We start from the raw sequence: 11,608 nt of genomic DNA on the forward strand, positions 1-11,608 counted from the left end.
TTCTTGTAAGGCCAAGGCCAAGATCTCATGAAGAGGTTCTTTAAAGTTTACAAAACAGAATCTGTTACAACTTTTCCAGATATACCATAATATCCATGAAAATATATATATAGCCGGATTTGAGGTGAGTTGAATATGCATTTCTGAGAAACTAGAGATAAGCCAACATTATTTTAATGTTGAATTCCGGACCAATACTCAGGTGCATTAGAAGAGCGAGAGACTTTAGTATGAACATTTACAACACAATTAAATATGTACGTATCATTCCCATTTCCCCGTATCATTGCAATTATTTCACAACAATTCGTTATTATCATTCTTCTATTTGTTAGTTGTTGTTTAAACATTGTTTAAATCCATATAAATTTTTTCTCTCGATTGGGTTTGTTTAATATTTGTTGCGCAAATATTTTAACATTTTTTAGTAATCTCAAATTATTAAATATTTATTGGATATAACGCTGTAAGATCAGTTTTAGCTTTAGGAACATGAGTTTTTTCTTTTAAAAAAATTTAACTATAGAAAGCATTAAATTTCACATTTAGATATTATATAACAAGTTATTTTATCATATAAATATATGGTTTAAAAACAAGTTATTTAAATATATTTAACAAACCATGTAAACCCTTGAATCATATCAAACAAAAGATTTCATATAACCTAATTCTCTTTAAATAAAATTATTACATCTTATCATTACCAATAATTTCAAGTTACAACCATTAAAACCTGCAAAATCTTTTTATTTATTTTTTAATTATTAAATCAACGAAAAGGTATTTCATATTTAACTATTTGTAAAACATTATATGTTGTGCAATATTTACATTTAATATTTGTTGCGCAACATTTTAACATTTTTTAGTAATCTCAAATTATTAAATATTTATTGGATATAAAGCTGTAAGATCAGTTTTAACTTTAGAAACATGAGTTTCTACTTTAAAAATAATTAAAAAAATTAACTATAGAAAGCTTTAAATTTTACATTTAGATATTATATCACAAGTTATTTTATCATACAAATATATGGTCTAAAAACAAGTTATTTAAGTATATTTAATAAAACAAGTTATATGTTTCATACAAATTTACATTTAATATTTGTTGCGCAATATTTTAACATTTTTTAGTAATCTCAAATTCTTAAATATTTATTGGATATAAAGCTGTAAGATCAGTTTTAACTTTAGAAACATGAGTTTTTGCTTTAAAAATAATGAAAAAATTTAACTATAGAAATCATTAAATTTCACATTTAGATATTATATAACAAGTTATTTTATCATCAAAATATATGGTCTAAAAACAAGTTATTTAAGTATATTTAATAAACCATGTAAACCCTTGAATCATATCAAACAAAAGAATTTATATAACCTAATTCTGTTTAAATAAAATTATTACATCTTATCTTTACCAATAATTTCTATTTAATTTCAAGTTACAACCATTAAAACCTGCAAAATCTTTTTTTTTTTTAATTATTAAATCAATGAAAAGGTATTTCATATTTAACTATTTGTAAAACATTATATGTTATCTAATTAATATTCAGACATAATTAGGTAATAATTATTTTGTCTTTATTTTTTATTTTGACTAAATCAAGAGAAATAAATTATAGATTCTTTCCTTTTCATCTTTCACCAAACAAACAACCTTTTAATGTATGTTTCTGTTCTTCTATATATAATCATTGTAAGTGGTAAAATTTGTTGTAAGAACTTTTAGAGACTATAACAGAAATGGCTATCACCAAGAAATGTTTTGCTGCATTTGTTCTCACTCTCCTCTTTGTCATGCCTTTCGTTTATTGCTCGGAATCCGATAACACTTCTGATACTACCTTATTATAAAGCAACCACTTTTTCTTATTGACATATTTTTGTTTATCTTTTTATATGAATCTATATACTGATCTCTTGATTATTATTATTATTATTATATAGGTTTTGAAATAAAGCAAGAAGATAAATGCTACAGCCCAGAACCGTGTAAAAATGGGCCCGAAGGATGCTTGTTTTTTTGTGCACGAATAGCCTATGACTTATATGGTGAATGTATTATGAAGCCTGATCATCAAAAGCATTGTTGTTGTGTGACTAAGACAAAAAAAATCTAATCAAATATTGATATTTACAAAAAGTAACACAACTAGTTTTCATACAACTTTGAATATTCAAAAGATCGAGAGTGAAATGCACAAAGCATACCATATTAATTGAAGTTGGTTTGATTTTATTCAATCAATGTTTCTCTTTTGCATCGTCGTAAATGAAGGAATTGCAACATTCATTCATTTTTCGCTCAATTTGGATGAAATAAAATCATAAATTGGCGATACCATTTGAGATTTCTTTTAGGAAATTCCAGACTTCGTCATAATCATAATTAAAAATCTAGTCTTTTGACTCTTTTCTAATTCTATAAATGTCACAATAAGTAAGACAAATTAGCGAAGAAACAATTATTTGCAAAAAATCATCACAAAAAGAGTTATAAAATGGTCGAATTAAGAAAACAGAGAAAATAGCTGCTCTCTGTCACCATTCCCGAGACAGCTCTGGTAAACCCATGGCTCGCCGGCGTCGGAAAACCCCACCCCGCTATGCTTTAGCTCAATCTCGTCGCCGTCCTTGGTTTCTCTGGTGGTGTTCCATCGCTCTCAACCCTCGAGTGTAGTTTGAGATGAAGCTCCCAACCTCCGATGGTGGTGCGTGCACTCGGTTTGGACAGATACCTTCCTCTCTGCTCCCTCTTTGGTCAGATCCACTCTTCCTCTCATCGAGTTATACGATAGTATTTTTTGAATCCTGGTCCACTCCAATGCTTCTCTCAGAGTTCTTCCTCTGAGTCTTTAAGCTCTAGGCTTCTCCACATGGTATCTCTAGATTCGAGTAGGGTTTGGTGTGACCATGGTAATGATAAGATCCTAACCGAGATTGAACCGAAGATCTTCATAGTAAAAAGAAGAATTACGATTATCTTTAGGTTGTCCTTAATTATAGGACTTTGATCTCCACGTTTCCACTATCCATTTGCATAATTATGTTTCCATATTTTTAGGATCGTTGATTGATTAGTTTGCTTTCTTTGTGTATTTAAAGACTTCAAAGTCATATAACTCATAAAAAAATTAGACTTGAAAATTGACAAAACAGAGTTTATCTCTTTAGTTACTTGTTCTTTGTTCTTGTGTGTTCTAGTGTGTTACACATAACACATCTCTTGGCTTTGAGGAGGGACCACTCTATCAGGTAACCACCTTGTTTTGCCACTTTTTCTTAAACCGATCAAAAACTATGACGAGTCTTCCCCAAAGCATCTCCTAGCCACCTTTACACTTCAGATTATGATCAAGCTTCGTAAGACTGACCTTTTATCGAGATATCCCGAACAAATTTGTAGAGTTTGAAACCAATAAGTATCTGATCTAAAGCTCATCTATAATCCTTTTTATCTGAAATCAGAAAATCCATTGTTCCCACCCTCTTATATTATGGATAGAACGTTTTATGTAACTTATTTTCCTCGGTTTCCGCGTTCTAATCCAAACAAATCATTCAAGCTCCATAATCTTTTAACTACGTCTAGAGCATCTCACGCCGGTGAGTGTCAAGGTTTTGAAAGTTTTCTCAACGTCACTATGTCTAATGACCGTGACCTATCTCTCATCTTCCGAAGTGTTCGTGGTCGTGATCTTATTGTTCTAATCTCTATGTTACTATTTTTGTATTCTTTTGAGTACGAATGATATCAAATACTTTTTGCCTAAAAAACACAGAAAATGACGTTGTTAAGGTGAACCTAGCATGTATGATTAAAATAAATATATCTAGTTTATCATCGGGATTGTCGTGACAGTTCATGTTTCTGAATTAGTCTACTATTTATTAGTTGTTTTTTTTTGACCATTTTGTTTTAATCCATATAAAAGAATTTCTTGATTGACAGGTTGAGTCTTTCTTACTTATTTGTTAAGGAATTATTAGATTTTATTGTCCAATCTTTCTTACTTATTTGTTAAGGAATTATTAGATTTTATTGTAATATCATTGTATTGTAGTAAGGTTGTAAGATCAGTTTTAAATTTTAATTGATAGAAATATCAACTAACGAAAATTTTACCTAAGCCTTTAACTATAAAAACAATTTCTTCAAAATTTAATATTATATAACGAGTGATTTTAATATATATATATATTTTTTCGTCTATTGATAGAATGCGATTGAGTTATACAAAGCCGACAAAGAACAAAATCCTTTCGGAGACAAAGCCGGCGGGTACATAGAAACCCCCAGAAACTTAAGGCCAAAAGAGGCGGACAATCATCAAAAAGCCCAAACGAGAGAAACTTAAGCCCAAACGAGGGAAATTACAATCTACGGAAATAGGTGGAACCGCTAATAGCTTAGTCTCAATTAAGCCCATACATGAGAACGACGAACATGGCGAGATACAGAAATCGAATCGAGAAACCTGACAGAGAAATTGACGAAGGAAGATGAACGCACTTGCTCAACTCTTTCAGTCCAAGATCACACGACTAACTAAACTGAGAGGATCCTGCTGAACCGCGAAACGAAGACGAGCAAACCAACCTTCTAACAAAACCGGAGGAAACCCAAACATGTGGGTGAACTTAACCATCCGCGATTTGTAAGATGAGGAAACCGAATGAAAACTCAGCCCAGAGACACCATGGAAAGGCAAAGCAGAGACAAACCACTAGCAAACTCCAAGACACATTCCGCAAAAGCAAGTCAACCGGGCTAACAACCAAATCAAAGAAAAAGAGGTCATAAAAGACCTTAAAATATAGATGAAGCAGGAGAGACGAGAGGGTTACCGAGCCACCGAGAACAGAGTCGCTGTCTCTCTGATCTAGAGAAAGACAAAGGACCTCGCCTTCGATGCTCAAAACAATGAAACACTTGACCAAAGACAAGACGAGAAACCACGGCTGTAGCAGAATGGCGACTCCATCTACACCAACGACCATGAGGCACGACGATTCCGGTCTCCTTAAGCCAAAACTCTTCAGATCTGAGATTCTGTGACCATCCAAACCCCTTCACCAAAACCCCCACGCTTCACCGCCGAAGAAAGCAGAGACAATAAACAAGACAGAGGACCGACGCCGGCGCTATCGGAGCCGCCACGCGCCGGTCAGAGCAAAACCAAGTCGAAGAAGAGAAGAACGGCGATTAGGTTTAGAGAGAGAGGAGAGATGTTCAAATTGAGTTTAAGTGATTTTAATATAAAATATATGATTTCAAAAATTTATTTAAAATTTGATAATAATTAAATATGTCTATAATTCACTTGTTCGATGTATTTTCTTATTAAACTTTAATCATTTTTTGGTTCCTTGTATGTTTAAGTTATCAAGATGTAATCTCTGTTTCAAATTTTAGTAAAGTAAAAAAAGATGTTAAGAAAAAAAAAAACTAAATATGTATCTTTAAAATGATATCAACTACTAATATAATAATAAAGTAAATATACCATTTGTATTAAAATCACTCGTTAGTGAAGCCCCTTGGCCAAATTTTCGATCAAAATCAAAATTGTCACTTAATATATGAAGGAACACCTTTTTTTTCCATGTAATTTGCCAATGTCGAGAGTTATGAGTAATATGAACTGGTTAAAGGAGGAAATATCAAATTGAATCGGCCCTTTAAAGACCAGATAATTTACGGTTGTGTTTACTATAGTAGACCATCCCAAACCCTAATTCTTAATACAAAAGAGAGGGATCTCAACAAATAAACAAAGATACTTTAAAGATCTGACACTTATGGAACCAATTCTACCAAATAGCTTATGGACCTTGATCATCTTTTAGCCGGTCTTCAATATCACGTCTTAGCAACTCCGCGTATTCCTGCAAATACAAGTATGAGAAGGGAAACTTTATCGTTATTAACCAAACTAGTTTGTTTGATGCTTACATGACAAAGAACTTCATCACGGCAAAGCTCATTCACTAGGTCATCTTGGCTGATCGCAGCATTTTCGACCATTGCACGGAACACATCCTCTGGTGGATCAGAATGCTCAATCATTTGAGCCATGGATTGAACATTTACCTATTTGGAAAAATAGAAAAATAACATTCATTACACGAGAAAGAACAAGAGACAATGACGTTTCTTGTACCTTGGGTGTTCAATCCGGATAAAACAAACGGATCAATTCTAAAAGAAACTGAAAAGTCCCAATAGGAAGTCCAAAGTAGATATTGTTAGGATACGAATGGTGTTACTTTTTCTACAACTAAAGAGACAACAAAATCCGAACGGAAAGATAACTTTCTTTATAGAAAAACTTATATTCGTTAAGAAACTGAACCCAAACAGAACATCAAAAATAAACCCTAATAACAAAATCCATACTCAGTCAATAGTATCACTTTTTCTTTTTTTCCAAAATCAAAAACGCGAAAAATCCAAACCGAAAACACAGATGTACCTGAGAAGTTTGACGATCATCAGGCTGTAGTGTTGTGGGATGAGGCGATGGCCCTCCTTGGCTAAAAGCACGTGAGACTAGAGGCATCATTTGTTGGACCATTCTAGAGAAATCAAAGCCGCCACCCTCGCCTTGAGATCCGCCTGACATCATATTTTCTATCTCTTGCCCATCCACCTGTTGGGCAATTTGTTGGACTGTGTTCATGATCTGTGGGCTCTGGGTAAGCTGCTGGAGCATATTTCTCAGCATATTTGGTGAATCAACACCAGCTTGTCGAGATACCCCTGCTAGCAATCCATCCAGTGCAGGGCTCTCCAGGACTTGAGACACTGCACTTGAGACATCTACCCGATCATCTGAACCTTGCCCGCGTCTAAGACCAGTCTCATCTGAACGAGAACTACCAGAAAAGAGAGATTCCAAAAGCTGCTGACCACTGGTCCCACTGCTCTGTTGCAAACCTTCAAGTGTAGCTAAAGTCCCACTATCTTCATTCTTACCTGATACCTTCGGCTGCTTGCTTCGTTTCTTTAACCATAAAACAAAACATATTATGACTGTAAGCATTTGGAAACACAGACTTTTGGATATGCTATGCAATGAAAAACAAGCAGCAGCAATTTGCCAATTATTTTCCAACTCATTCATTACCTTACGGTCTAAACCGCCAAGCCCCAATCCAAGTGGTGTAGCTGTAGCTACCTCTGGAGTAGCCTTCTTGGTTTCTTTGGCATCACCGGTAGCATTTTCCCCATTCCCTGTGGATTCTCCAGATGGAGCTGAAGATTGTCCTGTAGTACAAGAGATATCTTTTGCATGGGCTGGATGCCCTAAATCTCCACCAAGATCTTTTTCACTTTGACACTGGTTGAAAAAACAAAAATTAGTGATAGGCAAAATCTAGTGAATATAAAATAAAGAACCATCTGATTGCAGAGAAGACATACTACTAAATTGCTCCTCTCAGATGGTAAGTCATGCAGCGAGCCACTTGACGACTCAGGTGTGCAAGTAGCTGCGATGTTGGTAGGCTGCTCATGTATAGCAGTGGCAACACCATGGCCCGTAGACGTATCCCGCTCGAGAGATTCTGTTCCAAATTGATACATGAAGAAGAAGTTGAAAACATTTCATTCAGAATGTAAAACTTTAGTCAGCAGACAACCTACCCGATGGAATCTGGTTTCTTCCTTGCATAATGTTTACCATTTCTCTTATCCTTGCATTGATTTGGGCAACTGAAGCAGCCCCATCCAAACCAGGTTGAACCCCAGCAGAAATATTCTCACCAGTAGAGTGTGATGGAACAGCCGTAGCAACTGAACTCGTAATGCTGTCACGGTCTCCTTGCCCTCCCTCTCCATTACTTCGCTGGTTCCCAACCGATGACATCATAGGTGAACCTGATGTGCCTGGTAATTAAGAATGAAATTTGATGGAGAAATATTGTGCAGCTAAGCCCAATGGCAAAAAAGTGAACTTCACCCACCAGCATGTATGTGAATGTTAATGTGCCTTTGGGCAGTTCCTAAACCAACGGGTCCGGTGACTGGATTTGATGAGGCAGAAGCACCAGTAAAGAGAGGGCTGATTTGGTGAGGAAAAGGCTGCAAAATACAGTTAAAAAATTACATAAAAGTAGAAAATTAATTTCGAAAAATAGATGAGACTAGAAGGTTACCTGAACCATAATAGGATTCGGTCCTGATGGCGATATATACACAGCAGGCCCAGCATTCACATAGGATAATTCCTGTAGATCAAAGTGTTTGTGAGCCGCATGTGAAGAAAAAGGGGAACATGCACGAAAGGAATGACACAAAACGCACCGGAGACGGTGCCATTCTCAATGTCAAAATTGTGCGCCCAAGCTCCAGTAGGAGGGCCCCTAAATGTTGCATGGCAAGACCTACTTGCACGGCCTCTGTCTGGATTTGTGCCCTTAGAGTAGGATCTGAAGAGGACGCATCTTGCTCCAGACGTCCCGCAATATGCTACAACAATGTTGTTGCCAATTACAAAGAGTAAATAGTTAGATGACAAAGCATGGTAAGCATATACTTAGCATTTTCTCGAAACGGAAAGTCAGAACTTATAGCATTTATTGTACAGAGAAAGAATGGAATCAATTAATAAGCAGCGAGAAGGAGTTTACCGATAAAGAAGAGACACCTAGACCACTCAATAAATGTTGTGCATTCCTTAAGACAACAGAGAGTGCTTCAGGTGTTGCTGCACCTCGTCTATTTCTAGGCAACTCTTCCCTTGGTCGCCCTCCGGATCTAGCAGAAGAGGTATCTGGCTGATAGCCTGGAGGAACAACCAATTAACTTATTTATGTGTTCTCTATCCAATATGACAATAAAAAATTAGATCACATACCAATTTGTGATAATGCCTGCTCCATCCGATTAATGAACTCCACTAGAGTGTCTAATGAATCCGGAATAGGCTGCAGAATTAGAGAGTTACATTGTAAAATGACAACATTAAAGCTCTAGTCTCAAGATCAAAATACTACGTGACTAAGAACTACCGTTAGAAATGAAGGAATAGGAATCGTCGTAGCTGCTGTAACCGGAATCTGAACTACACGAGGCATCGATGCTTGAAATGATACACCAGGAAATGCTTGCCTAGGTTGTGAATGACCCGTAGCTTGGCTTTGACTACCAATGCCAGGCGCTCCATCAGATGTATTTCCAGGAGGTGCATGAGAAGACGGATTCGACTAGGGGAAATAAAATCGCAGGCAACAATAAGTTTAAAACAGGCAATAGTGCATGACAATATCAACTAATCTAATGAAACCTCACACATCAAATGGTAACAGCAACTGGTTCTCAACAATCCTTAAATGTAAAAAAATGTCCAGCAGATAAAACAAAATCGTAGACTCGGCACTAATAAGAAACAAAATCGAAGTAGAGAGTGAAGAGAAAAAAACTCACAGGCATAGAGGATTGCGTGCCATTAGTACTGTTATTTGTAGGATGCTGTCCACCAACTCCAAAAGAATTTAGAACTGCTCCAATGACCTTAGCAACACAAAATTAAAAGAAGGTTAGCCTGCCCAATCAAACCATCCCATAGGACAAGCAATATATTCCTTAAGGATTACCCGGCTGAGATCTGGAACAATGCCTTCTGTCTGATCTCCAACATTAAAAGACCCAAGAACTACGCTGTGGGAGACATGTCTTCCATTTCGAGATGCTCCACCATTTGTACTATTTCCTGTTGAATCAAATAATCAGTTGTAATTAAGTTTCTAGAAAGCAGATCATTGTGGTGTTAACAGCTCCTTCAAAACTCATAAAGGGGATATGAATAACTTAATTACCATCATTTGGAGTTGCCCCTTCTGAAGGTGTACCAGATGAAGGAACTGATTCTGCTGGCTGCCTCACAATCAAGTGTAAAGTATGCCCATTTTCCAAATCTAAGACAATGTCAAGTTATCAACTATACTGAAGTAAACAAGCGATGGAAGGAAACGACCGACAGAAACTAAAGCTAAGCTTAGCAAAGTGGTATATATATTTCTGTTTCTGGATTACAGCTTCCTCTACGGTGTAAGATTCACAGAATAAACCAGAGCACACTATTGTAGAACTGTCCTTAACTATACAAATTCACCCATGTGGATGCAGGTGCAGCCATTTTCATGCCTATACAAAATCGCCACGGAATATGTTATAAAGCAGAGATGAACTCAATCAATCAAATCGCAGACTCCCAACAGATTTGGAAAACATGCATTTTATACACAGGGCACATGGCATAATGCAACAAACAACTACACTATAACATAAAATCTACAAGTTAATAAAATAGCTAGCACTAGGATACGATACTCCGAGAGAGGATGATCATCTTTCAAAACCCTTCCTCGGAAAATGAGCCGCTGCTGACCAACCGGAACCCCTGTCTCACTAGCTATCTTCTCCTTGAATAGCGAAACAGTTTCCTGAAACATGTCAAACCCCAAATAGTATCAGTTATAAGTAAATATGCGGGTGAAACAGAAGAAGAAGATTTCTTACATTCTTGTTCACTTGGAAAGTGTACGTCCGTGAATCTAACGTCTTGATGTTAAGCTCAAGGGTTGATTCTGGAGTGTTCTCTGATGCATTGGTGCTACTAGAGCACTGGTTAATGGGTTGATCTTCCATGAACCCTAAAGTATTAAAATTTAGAAGAAAACACATAGCTTGTAACATCATCTTACAAAAGAAAAGAATGATCTAAAATAAACAATAATATCTCTAGAGTACTCAAATCAAAACCCTTACCACACACATTTCCAGATTACAAAACAGAATCAACAATAAGACACAAACAAAAGACCCAAACCTAAAAAAAAAGCAAGTCATTGTAATAAAACTGCTAAAAATCAAAACTTTCACCGTCAAAAGACAAAACCAAATCAGCAAACGCAAAATCAGAGCCTATAGATACGAAAAAAGAATCAAGCTTCAAGAAAAAGGATCAAATTCCATGAAAGCGACGAAGAACGAACCTTTGCCGTCGTAGGATGTTGAAAAATTGAAACTTTGTCGGAACAAAAGATCCTCCGATTGAAATCTAGAGAACTATCTCAAAGTTGAAACACGAAACCAAAGCCTGATTTGTTCGGAGTTAAAGGGGAAGAACAAGGACGATTGTGTCGGGACTTTGGTGAAATTGAAAAGAAAAAGAAGAATCTAGAGGAGGAAGATACAACGACGACGTTTTAGAACCTGAATTGACGCATCCGCGAATATAGGCCAAGTCTCCGCTCTAAATGTGGACTCTTCTATATTTAATATAAAGCTGGGCCTGGCCTTTTTAACCGTTATCTAAAAGAAATTTTAAACATGTGCTTTGTTTGTTTATTTTATTTAATGTAATTTTGATTTCTAATTTTCTAGTATTTAAATTTATATATAATTGGATTAATCGGTGTTAAAAAAGAAGATTCATTATGAAATAGAAGAAAAAAACACTGAAAAATATTTTGAAAAGAATCTATGATGGTTTGTTTTGTTGTTATTATGGTAACTAGGTGTTAGTCCACGCGACGCGTGGATTATTTTATAATGGCTTCTATTATATTTCTAAAAAATAATAAAAAT

The 11,608-nt window shown here is 35.7% G+C and overlaps 1 protein-coding gene and 1 long non-coding RNA gene across 3 annotated transcripts; both read right to left on the bottom strand.

Annotated features, from left to right (window-relative positions):
• Nucleotides 1-4,195: 4,195 nt before the first annotated feature.
• LOC110231079 lies at nucleotides 4,196-5,236 on the bottom strand. Its single transcript, XR_002334169.1, has 2 exons — nucleotides 4,861-5,236; nucleotides 4,196-4,783 (listed from the first exon to the last, which is right to left on the bottom strand). It is a non-coding gene; the product is annotated as an uncharacterized LOC110231079 (long non-coding RNA).
• Nucleotides 5,237-5,641: 405 nt separating this feature from the next.
• Nucleotides 5,642-11,242, bottom strand: LOC9299887 (large proline-rich protein BAG6). 2 transcript variants are annotated; one of them, XM_021035530.1, is made up of 18 exons: nucleotides 11,014-11,241; nucleotides 10,538-10,671; nucleotides 10,344-10,461; nucleotides 9,835-9,933; nucleotides 9,613-9,728; nucleotides 9,443-9,529; nucleotides 9,028-9,222; nucleotides 8,874-8,943; nucleotides 8,647-8,801; nucleotides 8,321-8,485; nucleotides 8,173-8,244; nucleotides 7,981-8,098; nucleotides 7,661-7,903; nucleotides 7,439-7,581; nucleotides 7,143-7,355; nucleotides 6,489-7,019; nucleotides 5,969-6,106; nucleotides 5,642-5,901 (listed from the first exon to the last, which is right to left on the bottom strand). In XM_021035530.1, the coding sequence occupies exons 2-18, from the start codon at nucleotides 10,664-10,666 to the stop codon at nucleotides 5,839-5,841; spliced, it is 2,655 nt and encodes an 884-aa protein (XP_020891189.1). In that variant the 5' UTR covers nucleotides 10,667-10,671; nucleotides 11,014-11,241; the 3' UTR covers nucleotides 5,642-5,838. The 2 variants fall into 2 exon arrangements, with proteins under 2 accessions (XP_020891189.1, XP_020891194.1); XM_021035535.1 differs by having other exon boundaries at nucleotides 5,659-5,901; nucleotides 7,661-7,894; nucleotides 11,014-11,242.
• Nucleotides 11,243-11,608: the final 366 nt, after the last annotated feature.

The sequence above is a fragment of the Arabidopsis lyrata genome, assembly GCF_000004255.2.
Source record: "Arabidopsis lyrata subsp. lyrata unplaced genomic scaffold ARALYscaffold_8, whole genome shotgun sequence".
NCBI lineage: Eukaryota > Viridiplantae > Streptophyta > Magnoliopsida > Brassicales > Brassicaceae > Arabidopsis > Arabidopsis lyrata.